This window comes from Setaria italica, chromosome V, assembly GCF_000263155.2.
Source record: "Setaria italica strain Yugu1 chromosome V, Setaria_italica_v2.0, whole genome shotgun sequence".
Taxonomy (NCBI): domain Eukaryota; kingdom Viridiplantae; phylum Streptophyta; class Magnoliopsida; order Poales; family Poaceae; genus Setaria; species Setaria italica.
The window spans coordinates 7944819-7964854 of NC_028454.1; the positions used below are offsets into that span (position 1 = coordinate 7944819).

The window sequence follows — 20036 nt, forward strand, 5'->3', positions numbered from 1 at the left end:
GCACCATCGGGGCAAGAAGCACCGCTGTTTCAATACCGAAGATCAGGATGTAGCTGGATGTTTCATCCAGCTTTTCCCTAGCCTATCAAACAATCGCTCTCAAATTTAAAACCTTTATCTTAGGTTAGAGGGTTACTAAATCTTTATCCATCAACTCATGCCCTTGCACGAGCTAATAGTTTTAGTAGACATTATGTTAGGAATTTATTAAAAAAAATTAGGACCCTTAGCTAAAAATCATGTTGTGATAGGCTTAAGACTCTTGTGATGCACTTCATAAAAAAGTCGTTTACCTTAGGCTCTCTTATTTTTTTTAATATTGTCACACAATATGAGTACTTATCTCTATCCTGTTGTGATATACTTTAATTAGTAATCAGTCTATACACTTTTCCATCTATATTATATTTTTTATTTAGCATTGCATATTTGATATGTGTTTAAGTTTAATTGAACGCTTAGTTTGAGCTATATTATGAACATGGAAATCGATACTCCCGTCGCTTCCTCCGCAACATATATATCTTAAGTTAGTATTTTTAATACTAGTAATGACGGAAATAGGTAACATAGAATAATATAGTGGTATACTTTAGGATTTTTATTAAATATAGGTAATTTAGATTCAGATTTAGGGATTTATTTTCTGTTAATTTTAGTAAGAGCATACTCCCATGTGGGTGATTTATATGTAAATTTTAGAGGGTATTATTTTTAGGTTATTTTGTTAATACTATATGTGGGTAACTGGATGAAGGTTAGGGGTTCTTTAAGTTATTTTTTTTATAATGATATAGGTGGGTAATTTATGTATAGATTCAGAGGGTTACTTTAAACTATTTTTATAACAATGGTGGTGGTAAATTTTTAGAAAAAATAAATTCAATTACTACGGTGATTAGAGACTGTCGGACTGATCTGGTTTTTTTTGTTAAAATTTTTAGAATTTATATTTTTCCTAGTGTTCTTGTAATGATTAATGTGGAGCCTCCCATTAGTGCTATTAAGATAAAATAGCACACCAACAAAAAAAACATATAACACCAAAAGAATGTGAGGGATGAGTTTAAAATTTCACTTGAAAGATGCCAGTAGTACCTTAACAGGTTTGTTTTGCAATTGCTAAGTCAATCTAATTATCTGATTCCTCCAAGCTCCAATAATAAAAGTAGGCTTTGAATGATCCAAATGACACAACTAAACATATTTATATCTACCATATAGTACTGTGTTAGTTGTTAGGTATTTTAATGTGCCAATCACCAATCAGTGAGCGAGATTGGAGGGAGAAGTGCATGATAGAAGAAACTAAAAGAGATGGAGCAAAGAGTGCAGGAGAACAATTCGACTTTGGAGAGAGATCAGATTGTCAAACAGAAGGGATCAGACATGAAGATGGACAGATGTCTGAATATTAGACCAGTCCGTTTCTTTGATTTGACTTTTCTACGGATGCATTGTCAATTTGTGACAGGATTTTCGTACTAAAGGAAAATGAAAATCCATCCCAAATTAATGCATTTCTATTTTCTTCCCCTTGGAAATGACTAACGATTTGATAAATGGCTACTGGGTAAATATTTCGAGAGTTGAAATGTATCTTTCTTGCATCAGCACTGGCGCGCTGACATTGCTGGTCAAAATGGTGCAACACGGCACAGTATGTTATTCCGGTTCCAGCATTTCTCAGACTAATTTCTATCGGCTGCTTCCAGCTATCGTTCGCTCAATTCTTCGGCATCAGTCTTCAATCATCTAGTCATCTTCTAAAGTTTATTTGTCCCATCAATGGCGGCTAACACTATCCCCTTCAATGCAATTCTAGTTATAGTGTTTATACGCATGATAAAATTAAAAGAATATAGGGTTCGTACGGAATCGTGGGATCAGTAACTCACCGCGCGCGCACGTCGCCGGCCGTCTGCTGCCGTCGGGGCAGAGGCACCTGAACGCATTCTTGTCGGCGTCGAACCGGCACTCCCCTCCGCTCGCGTCGCACGCCGCACAATCCCCGGGCACCTTCCACTCCAGGAGGAACCCGCGCCTGACGAGCCCCGCGTAGTCTCCCGGCGCCCTCAGCTCCGACCCCGGCATCACCGGCATCGCCGTGCAGTGGCACCCCGCCGACGAAATCTCCTGATCAGCCTCCCCGGGCTCGTGGCTCATGTACACGAACCACGGGGCGCCGGCGGAGCCCGCGCAGTTCATCGGAAGCCACTCCGCGGGAGGCCGCCGCGAGCAGTTGCCGCAGAGGAAGAGCTCCCGGTTGGCGCGGCTGATGGTGAGCAGCGACAGCGCGAGGATGGCGGACACGTTGAACTTGGTGGCGCCCCGGCAGCCGGTGGGGTCGCCGGCGAGGTTCGTGTGGAAGGTCACGACGTTGCTGTTGCTGTAGTTGATGTCGAGCACGCGGAGGTAGGACTCGTTCAGGAGCGGCGGCGCGCCGGTCCGGTCGCACGCGACGCCGAAGGACGGGTAGCCGCAGTAGGATGGCTGCCGGCCGCTCAGCCAGAACGGGTACCTGATGGACAGGTTCCCGCACGACGCCGGCGCGCAGTCAGCGTCCAGCGCGGCGGCGAGCAGAGGCAGGAGGACAAGCAGTGCTAGCACGGCGGCGGCGTGCATTATGATATCGGAGCAAATTAAATGCCGAAAGGATTATGGACGCTTGCGGGTTCTTATCGCATTCTGTGTAGCTTGTGAGAATGGATGATCGTTGAGGTAGATAGCGGATGGAGCGAGGGGCCGATTTGTCTGACATTGGGCAGTTGATTACGAGGGATTCACATGATACGGTGCAGTCAACAAGAAGATGTCTTACGGTGCCGTTTAGTAGGAGTAGAATTTTCTTAGCTTGACTTTAGTGCGGTATAATCCGCGAGGAATGTGTTTTAAAGTACTATCTTCAATTAAAAAATAGTAGCACCATAGAACATGTGCCATTGAAATGTGTTAACTAAAACTCTCAAATGCGTACGTGTTGTCGATGTCAAGATCTTACAGTTTGGGTATGTAAAGGTTCCTAGTTTCCTATCAAAAATATTTTTTTATTAACTTTTTTAATATGTGAAGATAATAGTTACTGATTGAGTATGGTCCAATAGTACTTCAGAAGTAAAAAAGAAGTCAGGTAGTACGCAACAGACAGAAAACAAAGGAGAAGTCCTAAACTGTGGTAAAAATGCCAAGATACTGAAACGGCCGTGGAGGAATGCTAAGTTCAAAATAATGAACATTTAAGCTACTCGGTCAAAAATGTCTTTGTTTCTATGTTGTTGAATATATGATCAATGGTATCTTTGAGAGTTATTTTTGAAACGATTTTTGAAACGAACCTTTGAGAGTTATTAGTTACACAGCAATCAGCATGATCTCTGTAGAAGTAGACAGCTGGTGAGAATGTGAGATTAAGCATTCTGTGGCTTAGAGTACCAGCAATAATTCGTTAATAAGAAATATGTCCCAAAAATGTTTTACATTAATTAATCATATGAAGGAATGGATGACCGGAGTGGGATATCATAATTCATATGAGAAGTGGGATATCATAATGCATTCAGGCCATGCCGGGCGAGGATGGGCCAGCACCAAGGCTGGGCCGGCAGCAGAGGCCCAGCTCGGCCTAGATTTTAGGATTACATCTGACTATACCCATTACAAGATTACAATGACTTCCTCAAAAAAAAAAAGATTACTATGATGCGCTGCAACACAAATAAACGTTGGTTGTTACTCTGCAGCACTCATTTTTTCTTGAGTGGATGAGATTTTATCGATCTGATTTCTTTCTTAGGAGATTTCCATGAAAAGACCGCTGTTTCTACGGACACGGGGCTTGACATTTTTTGTACAGCGGATGCATTTGCATAATCGTCATCTTTCTCTCTCTCAAGATTTCTTTAAGGTCCCGTTTGGGTCCAAGGAATTGGAATCTATTTAATGGAGTAGGCTAATTTATGTTGGAATGTGGCATTCCACAACTTTCCAAAGTTTAGATATAAGCCTATCTTAAATTCATGGGGTGGGAGATGGAAATTGATTCTATAGATTATGGTTATTAGAATGGAATTCAATTCTTATAGCACGCTCTTAGACTCGCTTCTCTATAGTAGAAGTGCAGCATACAAGTATCTCTCCCATATCACCAACTATAATATACAACTATATTCTACATACAATTATATTAGCTTAATTAATTTGTGTCTAAATTATGATTATTAGGATGGAATTCAATTCCAATGATCCAAACGGGGCCTAACATTTTTTAGTGTTAGCACCTTTACTAGTTTGGATGTTACCAATTCTTCTTTTTTTCCGAAACAGCTTGCAGGAGCAGGACTCTGCTTGGTATGTATTAATAGAGAAGAAAGAATGAAAATGGAGTTTACCATGTCGATAGAATGATGGCTACTAGTATGCATCCAATGCATTCCATTGACATTGTATAATGGGCAATCCACATGTGTTGTGCTAATATACTAGGCTTAAGCACGTTGGTTCGAGTCGAATATGGAGGCAACGCAAGATGAAGGAAACGGTAAGAAGCAGAATGAATTCTAAATCATAAGCATAAACATACTCACCGCAAATAAACCAGCCGTCGTCACCGTCGTTGCAGTAGCACGCGAACGCATCGTCGGATACATTAACCCGGCACCGGCCGCCGGTATCCGTGCAATCCTTGCAGGGCTCATCATCCGTGTACTCGAGCAGAGATCCACCCTTCAGCAGCCGTTGATAGTCTGCCCCAGTCGCTCCCTCGTATCCCAGCACCGGAATCGTCGACACGTTGCAATTCATCGGTGGCATCCCAGTGCCACCTGGCGTGTAATTCTTCCCAAGCAAGGCATACACCGACGAGTCATCCGGCGACGGACAGTTCACGAGCGTCCAAGAACGAGGTCTTCCCCGCAGTTCGCAGTCGTAGAGGAAGAACAGCTCCTGGTTCTTGGGGCTAATCTTGAACGGCGAGAGGCCGAGGTCGGAGGAGGCGTTGACGAAATTCTGGGAGTCGCAGAGGCCTCCAGACAGGTCGGCTCTGAAGGAGCTGTTTTGGTAGAAGATGTCCAGGAGTTGGTACGTCCAGTAAGAGTTCTTGAGGGTAAGATTGCCTTTGTCGCAGGTGACCTGGTAGGCCTTGTAGCCGCACTCCGGCGGATGCTTGCCGGCGAGCCAGAACGGGAAGGTGATGTTGATGCCGCCGCACAACGCCGGCGCGCAGGGGTTGGACGTGTTCAGGGCGGCGGCAGCGGTGGCGGGACTGGGAAGCAGAGCTAGCAGTAGCACGACTGGGCACAGCAGGGCAGCGGCTGGAACAGGACACGCGTGCATCTTCGAGACACAAGGGAAGACGCTTGGGGTTGCTCGAGGTCGACAAGGAGACGGTTTGGGAAGAACACGGAGAAGAAGAGAAGGTGATTCATGAGGCGAGCCTGACGATTTAATGGGGTCGGAAGGAAGGCGCGAAGGATGGTGCTGAATGTGTGGACCGGTCCTCGTCTCCGAGTTTGACTGCTCTGTTCTGGTGACCGAGACGCTGGGAGTAGTAGAGTAGGCCGGACACGTGGGACCCCCTGTTATGGGACCCACCTGCCAGCCACTGGTCGGCTTGTTTGGTAAAGACTCTGGTTCGGAAAACATCTTTAACTACCGCCCGCCGATTAAAACAACGTGCCTAGTCCAAGCTGATGACTAGGGACTGAAGAGTCTGATGATGATGACAGATATTGTTAGGGAGAATATTACAGTGTGAAGTGGATCGTTCCGGTACGTGTTACCACTTTGTCAGCGCGTAGAATTTCGCGAACAGAACAAGCAGCGCGTCTTGTCTCTTGGATGCATGAGGACTCGAGATCGGAAGACGCTTGCTCGCTAAGCCCTTGTTTATTTCCCTTCAAACTCCCAACTTTTAACACTATGCAAAAAGAAGATTCCCCATCACATCAAACTTGCGGTACATGCATGGAGTACTAAATGTAGACGAAATCAAAAACTAATTACACAGTTTTGTTGTACTTTGCGAGACGAATCTTTTGAGCCTAATTAGTCAATATTTGGACAATAATTCACAAATACAAACGAAACGCTACAGTGTCGCATTTATGGCAAAATGTCAATTTTGCAACTCCCAACTTGGAAAGTAAACAAGGGCTAAAAGTCATTTGTGCGTCGCATCCCGTTTGAAGACATGACGACCGAGCACGTAAGAATGCGCGAATAACCAGAACGCGTTGCGCGTTGTCGTTGCTCAAAAGTCTCAGACCATATTATCTTGGATGAGAAAACTCGTGGTTGCACTGGGGGCCGCCCGGAACGACACAGATGCTTATTGCACGTTCAAGTCGTTATGGTCAGGGGCGGATCCACAGGTATGCCGGGCCCACCCGGTATACCCTGAGACCCAGGCTGTATTGGCGAAGGCGAGATCTATGGAGGGGATGGAGCCGCGTTGACGCCGCCCCCTCCCCCTTGGCCGTGACATGCCCGAAGGCCAGCGCGCCTGATGCCGCGTACTACCTCCGGTGTCCGGTTGGAGCCGCCGCTCACCGCCCCAGCCACCAGTGGCCCTGCGAACTGCCCCCCGAGCCACCGGGGAGGAGATTGTGGAAGCCGTGACAGTGGAGGGCTTCGCGCGAGCACGATGCGGAGGAGCCGAGGGGCAGCAGCGCCGTCTTGCCGCTGGATGCAGTCACGCTGCCGCTGTATCCCACGCTCGTGCATACTGCTGCCTCCGACCTGTCTGTCCGCGCCATCGTCAGCTATTTCAGTGACCAGAGACCGTGCGTAGGCTCTGATCCCCTGAGGTGAGGTCCCAAACCAAATGCGTCACTCCTTGGAAGGGATTTTTGGATTTAGATTCATGGGCTATGGTTTGAGACCCTTTGCACAATTGTTTTAGGGTCAATTGATGCGGCTTCGATGTTCTTTTTGTCCAAAAGTATATCTTGACAGTATTGATAATCTAGGAAAAGTCCTGGTCTTTTATTTTCTGCATTGGTTATATTTAAAACAAAGTCAAGGAATAAACTAGGTGATAGCGTTTTGGATGATTGTCTAGTCATATTGATTGAGCGGGATATTTTCTTCTAAGTGAATGAAGATGATATAATCAAGATATTTATGTCATTCAAAAAACGGCGGGTAAACAAAATTGTAAGTTTCTTGTATCCTATATTTCGAACTATTTGTATTTCATTTAAACTATTAATATTGTGATTTGTTATTGTTTCTAGCTTAATCTTTAAATTAAGACTTATCATGTTATTTAGTGCACGTGGTTACCAAATTGTAATGATTTTATAGAATTGTATAAGGCTTTTTTTCAACATACCTGTAGTAAAATACTACATCTGCCACTGGTTGTGGTCACATCGCATCGCGTCTGGCAACTCCACTGAACGCAAAGGGACCAACTGGCCAATGCAAGTGGCGAAGCATGCTGCTGGATCGAAATTTCGGAGCGGAGCTTTCCAGAATCGAGCGCGTGCGTTCACACCGGCTTTATGACGTGTAGTACGGCTTTTACTGTTAGTCAGTGCCACTACCGCGCCTAGATGCATCATGCATGCACAGAGTGGGCGGCAGACGCAGACGGATCACGAATGTGGCCGTTAGGATCCGGCATCAGGTTTCCTAGTTCCAGCCGAAGCTGTCCGCATCGAATGAGAGAGAGAGACACCAACTAAAGTGATCTTCTGGGGTGATGTCCATGGTTACCTACTCCGCCTTCATCCAAAGCATACGCACGGCGCCTCGAGGTTGAGGCCGCTGACCTGACTAGTGACCACGACGACGAGGCGGGGCTCTGCGTGCTGTGAGTCCGAGACTGACTGCCTGCTTAGGCGGCGGAGTGCCACCGGCTTGGTGGCGGTGGATGGTGCAGCCGTGTAGCGCGGGGTGGCATCGAAGGTAAAAGTTAGAGCCTGTTTGGTTATGGATGCTTATTTATAAGTTGCTTATTTGCTTATTTGTAGTTGCTTATTTATAAGTCTAGGTGTTTGGTTTGGGTTGCTTATCTGATTGCATATGACATATTTGCCCCTGCCATCCCATTTCCCACTACCCCCAACCATTACCAGCTCCTAGTACAGAGGCGGCGGCGGCGGGCCGCGGGCGGCGGGCGGGAGCGGCGGCGGGCGCGGCGCGGCGGGAGGGAGCGGCGGCGGCGGCGGGCGGGAGCGGCGGCGGCGGGCGGCGGCAGGCAGCCGGCGCGGCGGTGGCGGCGGCGGGCGGAAGCGGCGCCAGAAGAGTAGTTCCGGGAGAGAGGAGAGAGATAGGGGAGAGAGGAGAGAGAATGAGGGTAGGAGGAGTAAAGTGCCCCATAAGCAACCATAAGCAACTCAAAACTTGCTTATTTGCTTATGCATAAGCAACTTATAAGCAACTCTATAAGCAAGAGTGTTTGGGTTATAAGCAACTTATTTGCTTATTTTTAAGTTGCTATGGATAAGCAAAGGAAACCAAACAGGCCCTTAGTTATCATAGGGTTCGGGTGGTAGCGGGGTAGATCTGGCGATATGAGCTGCTAGAAATGGAGAACGATGGAGGAGAGGCGAAGGCACCATAGAGAAATAATTGGAGATGGGGAAGAGGACTGGTTCGGGTTGAGAAACAAGATGGCCTAGGTACTGGTGGGCTTGATTGATGAACTGATTGGATGCCATACTCTACTGAGAAAGGCACTTGATTACTTGTTACTAGGGGTGGATCTAGCGGTGGGACGGGTGAGGCTCAAGCCCTCCTACCGCCTCTCGGACAGCGGAGACTCCCGTTGAGCCCCTCCATAATTTTTTAGGAAGAAGGGAAGGGAGGGAGGAAAAAGGAGGAGGAGGAGGAGCAAGCCGCTTGGTTTATGAGCAAGGCCATTGCTTGTTGCCTTTGCCTCCAACCTTTCATCTTAATTCTCTCCAGGGTATGTTCGATTTGGTAGAGATAGAAGATGATTGGGGAGGCCTCAAACTTCTTAGGCTTTCATGTACATTAAATTGTATGCCACATCAGCGATTTTGCTAACTTAGCAAGGTCATTATAAGGAGAGAGAAAAGGGAGAGTTTCATCAGATGTGGGAGGAGTTTCATCACCATCATAACACTCATAATATGCATTGAGACTGGCGGCTTTAGGGAGGGAATTAACTAAATAAATGCTAAATGACAACCAACGTAGTTACACATGAATCTTAAGCCATGTGTGTTTCCACCATAAGTCATATATCATTAGACCTGATCATAGGCAGCCCAACCCGATAGAACCCGACGCGACCTAAATAATCAGGCCCAGTGGTCGGGTCGAGTGGAGTGACCCGGTTAAGCATCACTGGCTTCCACATGGGCTATGGCCCATTGTCGTTGGACCTTTTGTAGTTTGCCTAACTCGTTGTTAATTAGGTACAAATGGGCTTTGACAAGCCTAGATCCATTATCACCTATTCGATTTGCTGGGCTTGACTGATGAATTGATTGGACTCTACCATATTCTACAGAGAACATACTACCTCATTACTTGCCACCTTTGCCTCCGGCCTTCCGCCTCAATTCTCTCCCGGGTATGTGTGATTTGGTAGAGATAGAAGATGATTGGGGAAGATGTAGAGATCCCCAACCTCATTGGGAGGGAGTTAACCGAATAAGCGCTAAAGATGTCGATCTCAAAATCCTTGAAACCCTTGACAAATGACGCACTAGGAGTTGGACCACAAAATCGAACAACCAAGGTACTCACACATGAATCATAAGCCATGTTTGTTCCCACCACAAGTCATATATTATTAGACCCAATCATGGGCCGTCGGTCCTAACGAACCCGACCCGACCTAAAAAGGCTGGCCCGGTGGTCAGGTTGGGTCGGATCAGACGTGGATTTTTATAGTCCCATAATTATATGTTTGAACTTACGGACCATATATAGCTGACCTGGTTAGCTTCCACTTGGGCTATGGCCCATTGTTGTTGGTCCTCTTGTAGTTTGCCTAATTTGTTGGTACAGTGGGCTTTGACATGCCTAGGTCCATTATCACCTATTCAGTTTCGGCCACGCACGAATGGGCTAATGGGCAACAAGTTGTTAAGCCCACTAAAATCTTGGCGCACCAAAAATCAAAGAAATCCGGAGAAAGAAACGCAACACCTCTCAAAAAAAAAAAACGAAACGCAACAGAGCAAAATAATCTCCTCAAATAAAAAAGGAGGAAGGAATGCGCACTTGGAGATTTTGGAGCAATCCACGCAGGTGTCGCCGCAGCCCGGAAGCACGCGAAGGTCCACGGCCCGTGCTCCGACCCACGGCGGCGCCCGCAGAGTCCGCCGGCCCTTTCGCATTGGCCGCACTCCCCCTCCGTCTCCGGCCTCCAGCTGAGCTCGAACCCCATGTTGAGCGCCGGCACGACGGCGTCCAGCGGGCTGCTGCTGCCCCCGGCCCCGAGCAGGGACCTCCGCAGCACGGGCATGCCGATGACGTCCTGGCACAGCCCCGCGTACCCGTGCGGCGTGAGCTCGTCGCCGTCGCGGAACACGTACGAGTGGTGCCTGCCGTCGCCCTCGAGGCACGCCACGAGGTGCGCCGGGATGCCCACGAAGGAGCAGTGCACGAAGAAGGTGAGGTTGGCGTCCCTGGCCGTGAGCGACAGCGGCGAATCCGACGGGAGGGACAGGTTGCGGCCGACGAGCGGGCAGGTGTTGGAGAGCGAGAACACGCCGAGGTCGAAGAGGGAGACGGTGCGGTCGCTGTATAGGATGTGGGTGACCGCGTAGTCCCCCGACGGGAGCCGCAGCACCGGCGTCTCGCGGCGGCATTCCAGGCGCAGGCTCGGGTACCCGCAGTGGGACCCTGAGGAGGCGTTGCCGCCGTCGATCCAGAACGGGTACCGGATGTCCACGGCGTGGCCGCACCGGTAGGACGGGCACGGCGACGGCGTCGTGGCGTTCGGGATCCGTTCCGTCGCCGCGGCGGTGGCGGCGAGGCTGGAGAAGATGAAGAGCAAGACGTGCAGAGGAGAGCGTTCTAGTGGCATCATCCCACTTGTGCACGAGTGCTGAAATTTTGGGTCCCCTAGCTCAGTAGCTGGTCAAGTCGGAGATCATGCGCAATCGCACGATGCCACATTACGCCGGTGATTCCCTGCAGCGCGGAATGCGGGCTCATGAGCTCATCCAAGATGTGTGAAGGTAGTGTTACTATTGTGTGGTTGTGAAATAGAAATATTCAGGTGAAACAGAAACGCAGGGGGAAATGTTTGCTTTATCAGAGTAGTAACTTTTGCATGTATAAAGAAAAGTCATGTTTTCGAAGACTGAAATAGATGCTGTCTACTTTCTGAAACAGACTCGAGTTATCTGGATGTCAACTCAACAACCCGGGAGCGTGGGAAGTTCGCTGTGCTCTTGTACAAGTGTGAACATGGCAACGTCCCAGAAAGATTCCTGGACGGCATTCCATCCTCCTACCTCTACCTCCGTGCAAGTGCAGCAACATAAGGCGAATTATTTCGGATTCTTCATGCTAACTGCTTCGTTTGGTGCAGAGATGTGAACCTTTTGCCCACGAAAAATTTGGATCACCTTTCAACAACCCGCTGTGACTTCCCTCTACAGTACTGTCTGGCATGCGTACAGTTCATCCAAGATGCGTGAAGGCAGTTACAGGAAGTTAAAAAAAGGGGTTCCTAGCTACTCCAGTCTTTAAATATATGAACATTTAGAATATGCTATGCGAATTAGCTTGTCCTACATATATAATACATTTAGAAAATGGAGAGATTTTTCAAACATTTGGCTTGTTTTAAATGAATGAAGTATATGTTTACCATCTTACTATTAATAATTGGAGCCTCCTTTTGAAGCCTTTAGGTGAAGCCATCTAGGATCCTAGGTCGACACTCTAGAAAAAGAGAGAAATTCTAAAAATTCTCAAAAAAACAAAACATCTAGCCATCAATCGGTAGACTTAAATCATCATAGCCGTTGGATCTATTATGCCACCTATGCCATGAAAATAGCCTAAAGTAACCCCTAAATCTATATCTAAATTACTCACTTCTGCCATTATATGGAATAAACTAAAGTAACCCCTAATCTTTATCAAAATTACCCACTTCTGCCATTATAAAAATAATTTTAAATAGCCTCCTAAATTTGCAACTAAATTGCCCACCACTAATACTTAAAAAATAACTTAAAATAACCCATTAAATTTGCATCTATATTATCCACATATGCTATTATTAACCCTAAATTTGAATCCAAATCACCTTAATTAAAAATATACGCCAAAATATAATTCTAAATCATCTATTCCTTACACTATTGGTATATGATATAGTAATTAAGGTATATACACATGGTGTGTCTGTTATCATCTATAAAAATATAGAGGAAATGATGAGAATATATATTTCTATGTTAAAATTATACTAAGGTCCTTAAACAAATTCAAGTGCATACTTGCGATGCAAAGTGAAAAGTTAATGGTTATAAATATGGATGGAAATGTTATAGAATAATATTAACTAAAATCTATCATAATTGGATGAAGATATATCTATATAAGTATTGTGTTCGGATATTTAACAAGTGAAAGGTAACTCAAGGTAATAGTTTTGTAGTAGTGTGGTCTCTTTTTTTCCTTTGGAGACTCCACGTTAGTTCTCACAAGACACGCTAGAAAAAGAAGACAAATTCTAGAAATTCTCATAAAAAATCAGAAACATCAAACATGAATCCTGCAAACACTAATAATCATAGTCATTGGTCTATTATATTTTCTACAGAGTTACCGACAACTATCATTATGAAAATATTCTAAAATAAACCCTAAACTTATATCTAAATTATCAAGCTCCGCCATTATAAAAAATAATCTAAAGTAAACCCATAATGTTGATCCAAATTACTCGTGCATATCATTGTAAAGCATAACTTCAAATGCCATTCTAAATTTGTATCTAAGTTAACCACGTGTATCATTACTGAAAATAACCTAAAGTAAATACCTAAATCTTGATCTAATTATCTTCATATGCATCATATAGAAATGTTCAAAGTAAACTAATATATGATTCTAAATTACCTATTTATGTTATTGTTAATATAAAAATACTAAGTTAAGGTATATACGTATGATGGGTGTTAAAAAATATGTAGACCATTTAAACATGTATATGAGGAGGTAATGCGATTTTTATGCTAAATGCAATCTATGGAGATGTGATACAAAATGAGAAAAGTGTGAATGAAGATGAAAAAGTGTATGGAGTAATTACTAACTAAAAATTAAATATGACTAAACTTACACGTCTATATGAGTATTATGTTGAAGTATTGAAAAATTTAAAGAGTAGTAGGTAAACAATTTTGATTATTAGCTAGGAGTTTGATTTGTAAATAATTTTCAAATATAATAGCTTTTTAAAAATATTACGCACGTGTTGTTGGACTAGTAACACTAATTCCCTGTCCACACCTAATTGAGTATGTGGCGGATGATCATTTGCCTATCCAACCTCTCCTATCACTCCAATGCAGCGATGCCCTGCCCCTCCCTGCCTTCCGATTGTCTACGATGATTTTCTTCCTGACTCCCTAAAATCGGTAGCAGGGGCTCAAGCCCCCCCCTCCCCCTTCCCCGTCCCAATCAACACACACGCTGCATCCATTGGAGCTCTCCCACACACTCTTCTCCCCTTTTCCTCTTCTTGTTCTTGCTCTTGTTCACCACTGCTCCACACACACACACACACACACATGCTCTTGCCAGTCAGCTCTGCACAACTAGCCATCCTCCGTTACCGTGGTGGCCACAACCTCAACATCTTTCTTACCACCAACCTATTACTTGACGAGTGACTTCCCCGACTCAACAATCCGGCCACAAAAATTCCTAATTACTTTTTCTAAAAAAGAGTAATCTCTGGCCTCTACAATTGCATATAACTAAGTTTTTACGGTATCCTCAGCACAAAAAGACTGATTACAAATAATAGAAAAAAATGTAGGCAAAATAAATGAAGAAGTCGAAAGCAAAGTATAATGTTACTCCTCCATCTGTTTTTAGAAAAAAAAACATATATGGCTACTATCTCCAACGCCTTACTTGCCAAACAAATAATCTTTCTTGGCATATGGACAACTCTAAAATTATCTTGGCATGTCGATAATTGAAAACGAGATGTTTAATTATTTCAATTTGGGAGCTTAAACCTCGTGTCCTTGGCAGAGAAGATGACGCACAAATCACCAAGCAAAAACCCTACCAAATGAAATTTGACAGGTTTCCACCTCTAACTCTAAATCTATCATGAGGAATCTTTTTTTCCCTAAAAAAAGGTGTGATATTGGATTCATGCGTGCAGGAAAAGTCTAAGTTTGGAAGACCGAGACACAAGTTTTACTATGCTCTGAAGCAGAATGGACTCCTTTTCTGGATATCAGTTCAAAATCACGGTCAGCACTCAACAACTTGTAGTTGTAGGTGTGCAAAGTTCCTTGTGCAATATGAACATGGAAATGCCGCAAAAAGATTCCTCTAACGTATGCAGCACGTCATTCCATCATACGCACAGAGGCAGCGTAGAATGCAAACCACTTCGATCATCCTAACCGCTTCATTTGGTGCAGGAATCTGATGAAATTCAGAACCAATTCTTCACCCTCACTCTTCTTGAGAAAGAAAGACATTTCTTCACACATACACGCATCATTTTACATTGTGGCAACATTACGAAGACTGCACACATGCCCACTTGCAGAAATATTTTCTGAATCCTCAGCTCAACTGCTGTTATGGGCAGTCGTGGATGGGCTCTTCCACTGGTACATGACGGAGTCCGGCGAGCCATCCCTGCTCTTCTTCAGCATCTCGACGTCATCCTTGACCTTGGCACAGCCATCTTGCCCCGTCTTCTGCGCCTCTCTCAGCGTCTCCAGGACCTCACTGATGGGCGGCCTGACGTCCTGCTCCGGCTGCAGGCACCGGAACGCCACCTCGGCGACGATGTCGACGGTCCTCCTCGTCTCGGCGTCCGTCCGGTACCCGAGCCGCGGGTCCACCAGCCGGTCGATCTCGTAGCACTGGATCATGTTCACGGCCAGGTTGGCCAGGTTCACGTCGGCGCCGGCCCGGTTCATGTCCACCGCCGGCTTGGAGGAGATGAGCTCCACGAGCACGACGCCGAAGCTGTAGACGTCGCTCTTGTCGGTGAGCTGGTAGCACTGGTGGTACATGGGGTCGACGTACCCGGGCGTGCCCTGCGGCGCCGTGGACACGTGCGTGGCGTGCGCCGGGAACAGCCGGGAGAGCCCGAAGTCGGCCACCTTCACGTGGAACGCCTCGTCGAGGAGGATGTTGTTGGTCTTGACGTCGCGGTGCACCACCTGCCGCGGCTCGACGGCGTGGAGGTACTCCAGCGCGCTAGCCGTCTCGACGGCGACGGCGAGGCGGACGGGCCAGTGGAGCGGCGGCGAGGCGCGCGCGCCGTGGAGGTGGTCGGCGAGCGTGCCGTTGGGGACGAACTCGTAGACGAGGAGCAGGTCCTGGCTGCTCCGCGGCGAGGTGCAGCCGTAGAGGGTGACGAGGTTTGGGTGGCGCAGCCGCGACAGGATCTCCACCTCGTTCTGGAAATGCTCCACGCTCTTGTAGCTGTTCTTGTACAGACGCTTCACCGCCACCACGCCACCGTCGCGCAGAGTCCCTCTGTACACCGTGCCGAAGCCGCCGACGCCGAGCTCGAGTTCGTCGCTGAAGCCGTCGGTGGCCTCGTCGAGCTCCTCGTAGGTGAAGATGTGCGTGCGCGGCGAGCCGGTCATGCTGAACTCCTTCCTGAGCGATGCCAATGGCGTCCCGTCACGGATGAGGCCGGCCAGTGAAGCAGATCGTTTCCGCTTCCTTCGTTTGTGCAGCGTCATCACGAGGGACAGAGCGGCCAGTATGATCAGGAACACAAGGGCTGCTGCAATTCCTGTGCTTGTCACAGAGATTGAACACCCAAAGGGTAATAACGTCATGTGTCAGTATATAGAGTAGTATACTCAATTTCTTTTTAGTTAAGGATGGGCATGCAAGTGCAACGAGGTTTGCTTTATTGATAATAAAGTTGTAATTACCTGCCCCGATTTTGATTATTCCTCGAGTACCTGCAGAGAACAAATAACCTTAGTACAAGAAATACACAGTAGCATAATCATCATGAAAATCAAGAACAAGGATGCACTTTAATCTACCTAACAATGATCAGAAAAAATGTTACCCGTCCATGTCTTGGCAGAACAATGTCAAAATATCTAATTGTTTGCTCACTTGTGTAAAATTCAAGTACGTTACTTATCCGGACTACTATTGTATGGTTGCACACTTTTACTGAGCATTATTAATTTCTCGGGTCACACTCGTACTATTAGTAGTCCATGATCCTAATCACCAGTGAACCTTTTTCTAAAGCAGGTGCTTTGTCATTGAAGACTAGAAGTGCAGCTTTTGATAGGGATGGACAGGTAGTAACAGAATACAGCAGTAGGGACAGCAGAGAAAGAACACTAATAAAGACAGACCGAACATGTAGAAATTGGACAGTGCGAGATTGTAGTCCACAAATTAAATTTCAACAATTTGTAGCATTCACTTGCAATCTGATACATCAAGCGTGCAAGCAAGAAGCCGCCAAGATGTTCGTTTGGAAAAAGAAGAGCATGACAGCATTATTGTGCTTGAAGATTCCAGAGCTCAGAAGATGAGGATATTCCTCTGCTTGACCTTGCACTGCACGGCAGGTCAATAGTTGCAGGAAATATCTAATGAAAACGAATGGCAACCTTTGCATGGAAGACTTGGGGGAAGACTTGCAGCTGCAGTCTGCAGATGAGGTACTTTTGTACAGTGATCTGGACTTGAGTCAAGTCTCTAGCTGGATCTCATCGATTATTTAATGGAGCTTCAATAAGCACAGGTGTACAGTGATCAAGTCACTTTGAGGTTACTTACCCCGTTCCCTAATCTGAAAGGCATCATCTGCCAATTTGGTCAACTGCTATGCGTATTAGTCAGGAAACAAGATCAGGCATATGGTTGGACCAAACGGCCTGACATAAAGGTTGAGGTTGAACAGTCATTTCAGAAAACGACCTGCGCGCCACACAATTGAATGCACAGGATGATGAACACAGCATGCACGGGCACGTGGCTGTGATTGGCTGCTCCCCTTTGACCGTTGACCAAAAGGATTGGCTCCAACTCCTAGTGCTGGTATGGTAGCAACTACTACTTGCTAAGGTTTATTAGCGCTAAGAAGGACATACGAGCAGAACACTCTGCCACTAGTTTCGCAGAGGCGGTTCAAAGTTCCAAGCATAGGAACTGACCATTTCAAAATTCAATTGTCGTTGGCTAGATTAGTCAAAGGGGAAGAAACTGCATTCAAACTAGACGCTGCCTCGTTTAAGTTTGGTTATTAAGTGCAACCTCTTTTTTTTATGTCGACCAACAAAGTTTGGTGTTTCATTTCGTTTGTTTGAGGTTGTCGTGGAAATTCATTGAGCACCATGTCTAATGTGAATATTACAAGAACCGGAAAACGACGACACTGTAGCTAGATGAAAATGGCAGCAAGGTGAGAGGCTGAGAGCATTTCAATGTATTGCTTCAGACATAAATCAACCCAAGGTAACACATACACTGCTTACCTCGAGACGTAGCCGAGGAATCGGTGCAGTGGCCGTCGGGGCAGAAGCACTGGAACGAAAGCCGCTCGAACAACCTGCACTCCCCACCGTTTCGTTTGCACGCATCGCAGTCTTCCGTCGGCGGCCACTCCAAGAGGAACCCGTCGTGGATCAATTGCACATAGTCACGGGCTGGCTCCTCCGTCTCTTGGAACTCACGTACCGGAACGCTCACAAAACTGCAGTTCGTCGGAACCTCATGCCTCTCAGAGAAATAAGCTCCCATCGTGCGATTACCACACAGCTGTGGCAGCTCTGCGGGACGAGGAACCAAGCAGTTGTAGATGAAAGTGAGGTTCTTGTTCGTGCGGCTGATGTTGATCGGGAAGAGGGCGAGGCCGGAGGACACGTTGAAGTCCGGGATGGAGCAAGTCTCGTCGCCGGAGAAGGTGGTCTCGACGGCCACCACCAGCGATCTGTTGTCGTAGATGATGCTGTCGACTCGGTACAGGTTCTCCCGGAACGTCCTGCTGAGGTAGGCACGGCGGTCACCGTTGCATGTCAGCCCAAAGGCCGGGAAACCGCAGTACAGCGGCTGCACACCGACGAGCCAGAACGGGTACGTGATATTCAGGTCCCCACATCTCGCCGGCGCGCAGCTCCCGCCGGTCGTGTTGGTGTCGGCGGTGGCCATACCTAAGCGCAGCAAGGAGGAGAGGGGGAGCAGCGGCAGCAACACCAGCAGCACGGCGGGCTGCATCGGGACAGAAGAAGAAAAAGAGTGGATGGCCCTTGTTTGCGTCTGGGCATGGGGTGGACTGTGAAGGTTGTGAAAAGGAGGGCATCTGACGTGGGCTGTCGCGGTCTCACGGTCAGATACTTGGACCGGAATATGTTCCCGGGTTATGGAACCACCCAGCATCCTCTGCGGCAGGGCAGACTTTCAATGGTCCAGATGGAGCTTTGGATCTTCAAAGTAGCTCATTCACCGTTTGATCGATCTTAGCATGGGTCTCAGACATGGAGCATCGAATTCTCATGTCCCTAGGCCCCAGGCCAGTTCCAGACTTCCAGCTCTTCTTAGCTGTCTGCTTTTGGATTGAAGGTTCCGCGAAACTAACAGAGTATCCTCGCAACACCGGTGGTGTGCCATGTAAGACATGATCATTGGAGTAGTGTTCAAACAGCATCTGCTTTTGCTAGAGCATACGGCGGCCCAGTATATACTCTAGGAGCAGTGTTTCACACCAAAACTTGCTGGAGTCGCCGGCCGGGGTCATCTGCTGAACAAATAATCAAGCACCCGCCCTGTGTGGGCTTTGGCCAGCAATTTCTCCGTTTGCTCACTAGACAAACAACTAAAACGGCTGAAAACCATGCACACGGGGCCTGCGACCTCGCATTCCCCATCAGCTCCTCCGTGGAGTCACCGGCGTCGCGGCACACAGTTGTTTTTCCATAGTTCATACACGCACGTCTGCAGGTGCTCACCGGCTCCAGCTCCGCGCGGCGAAAAATCTCTCGAGAGTCGAGACCGCTGTCGCCACAATGACTCCTCTGGGTGTTTCTGTCCTCATTTTCTTTTGAAACTTGGGTGTCCTTCTAGACGATGATAACGCAATGATAGCAGCGAACTTTGTCCATGGAAAAACTGCGTTACGGTGAAGACAAAAGTGCCATCTGCTTGGAAGTTCGAATTCCGGTGCATAATGTCTTGATTCTTTTCAGCTAATCGTAACGTGAGCACTCAAATTTCTAAACATGTCTGCTGATCAGAACGTTCTTTCAATGGAGAATCATTTTTTTTTCCCGTCAGCCCATGCCCGAGTGTCCAGCACTATCAGCTGCTTTTTATTCTCCTCTTCTTCTTCTTTTTTCTTTTCTTCTGGCCCAGACATGCTTTTTGGCCCATGTACCCAATTTAAGCGAGCCCACTTACTTTATTGGCCCACGGACACAATTTTTTATTTGTTTTTCTTGTTTTTTTTGTCGCTACGATACTGTAACTGATTGGAGGAGGGCCGACCTATGGAGAAATTCTAAAAATTCTCAAAAACTAAAATAACTTTTATAGGTATTGGATCTATTATATTTTTTTAAAAATTATCTACCTATGCCATTATGAAAATAGTCTAAAGTAACCTCTAAATCCATATATAAATTGCCCACTTCTGACATTTTGTAAAATAAAGTGACCCTAATCTTTATCAAAATTACCCACTTGTACCATTATAAATAATATTTAAAATAACCCCCATATTTGTAACTAAATTGCGCGCTAATACTTTAACAATATCTTAAAATAATCCATTAAATTTATATCTATATTACCCATATATGTTATTATAAAATAAATATGAGGTAGCCCTACATTGATTTCAAATCACTTAA

The 20036-nt window shown here is 46.4% G+C and overlaps 3 protein-coding genes across 3 annotated transcripts; all 3 read right to left on the reverse strand.

Moving 5' to 3' along the window:
- Positions 1-1851: 1851 nt before the first annotated feature.
- LOC101776385 (LEAF RUST 10 DISEASE-RESISTANCE LOCUS RECEPTOR-LIKE PROTEIN KINASE-like 1.2) lies at positions 1852-2625 on the reverse strand. The gene has a single exon (XM_004971580.1). The coding sequence runs from the start codon at positions 2623-2625 to the stop codon at positions 1852-1854; it is 774 nt and encodes a 257-aa protein (XP_004971637.1).
- Positions 2626-4815: 2190 nt separating this feature from the next.
- On the reverse strand, positions 4816-11153 carry LOC101776787 (LEAF RUST 10 DISEASE-RESISTANCE LOCUS RECEPTOR-LIKE PROTEIN KINASE-like 2.1). The gene is made up of 2 exons (XM_012846313.2): positions 10203-11153; positions 4816-5207 (listed from the first exon to the last, which is right to left on the reverse strand). Exons 1-2 carry the CDS (start codon positions 11009-11011, stop codon positions 4955-4957), a joined length of 1062 nt encoding a protein of 353 aa, XP_012701767.2. The 5' UTR covers positions 11012-11153; the 3' UTR covers positions 4816-4954.
- A 3237-nt stretch (positions 11154-14390) lies between these two features.
- LOC101785527 (LEAF RUST 10 DISEASE-RESISTANCE LOCUS RECEPTOR-LIKE PROTEIN KINASE-like 1.2) lies at positions 14391-18435 on the reverse strand. The gene is made up of 3 exons (XM_004968076.4): positions 17667-18435; positions 16095-16124; positions 14391-15949 (listed from the first exon to the last, which is right to left on the reverse strand). Exons 1-3 carry the CDS (start codon positions 18403-18405, stop codon positions 14763-14765), a joined length of 1956 nt encoding a protein of 651 aa, XP_004968133.1. The 5' UTR covers positions 18406-18435; the 3' UTR covers positions 14391-14762.
- Between the last annotated feature and the right edge of the window lie 1601 nt (positions 18436-20036).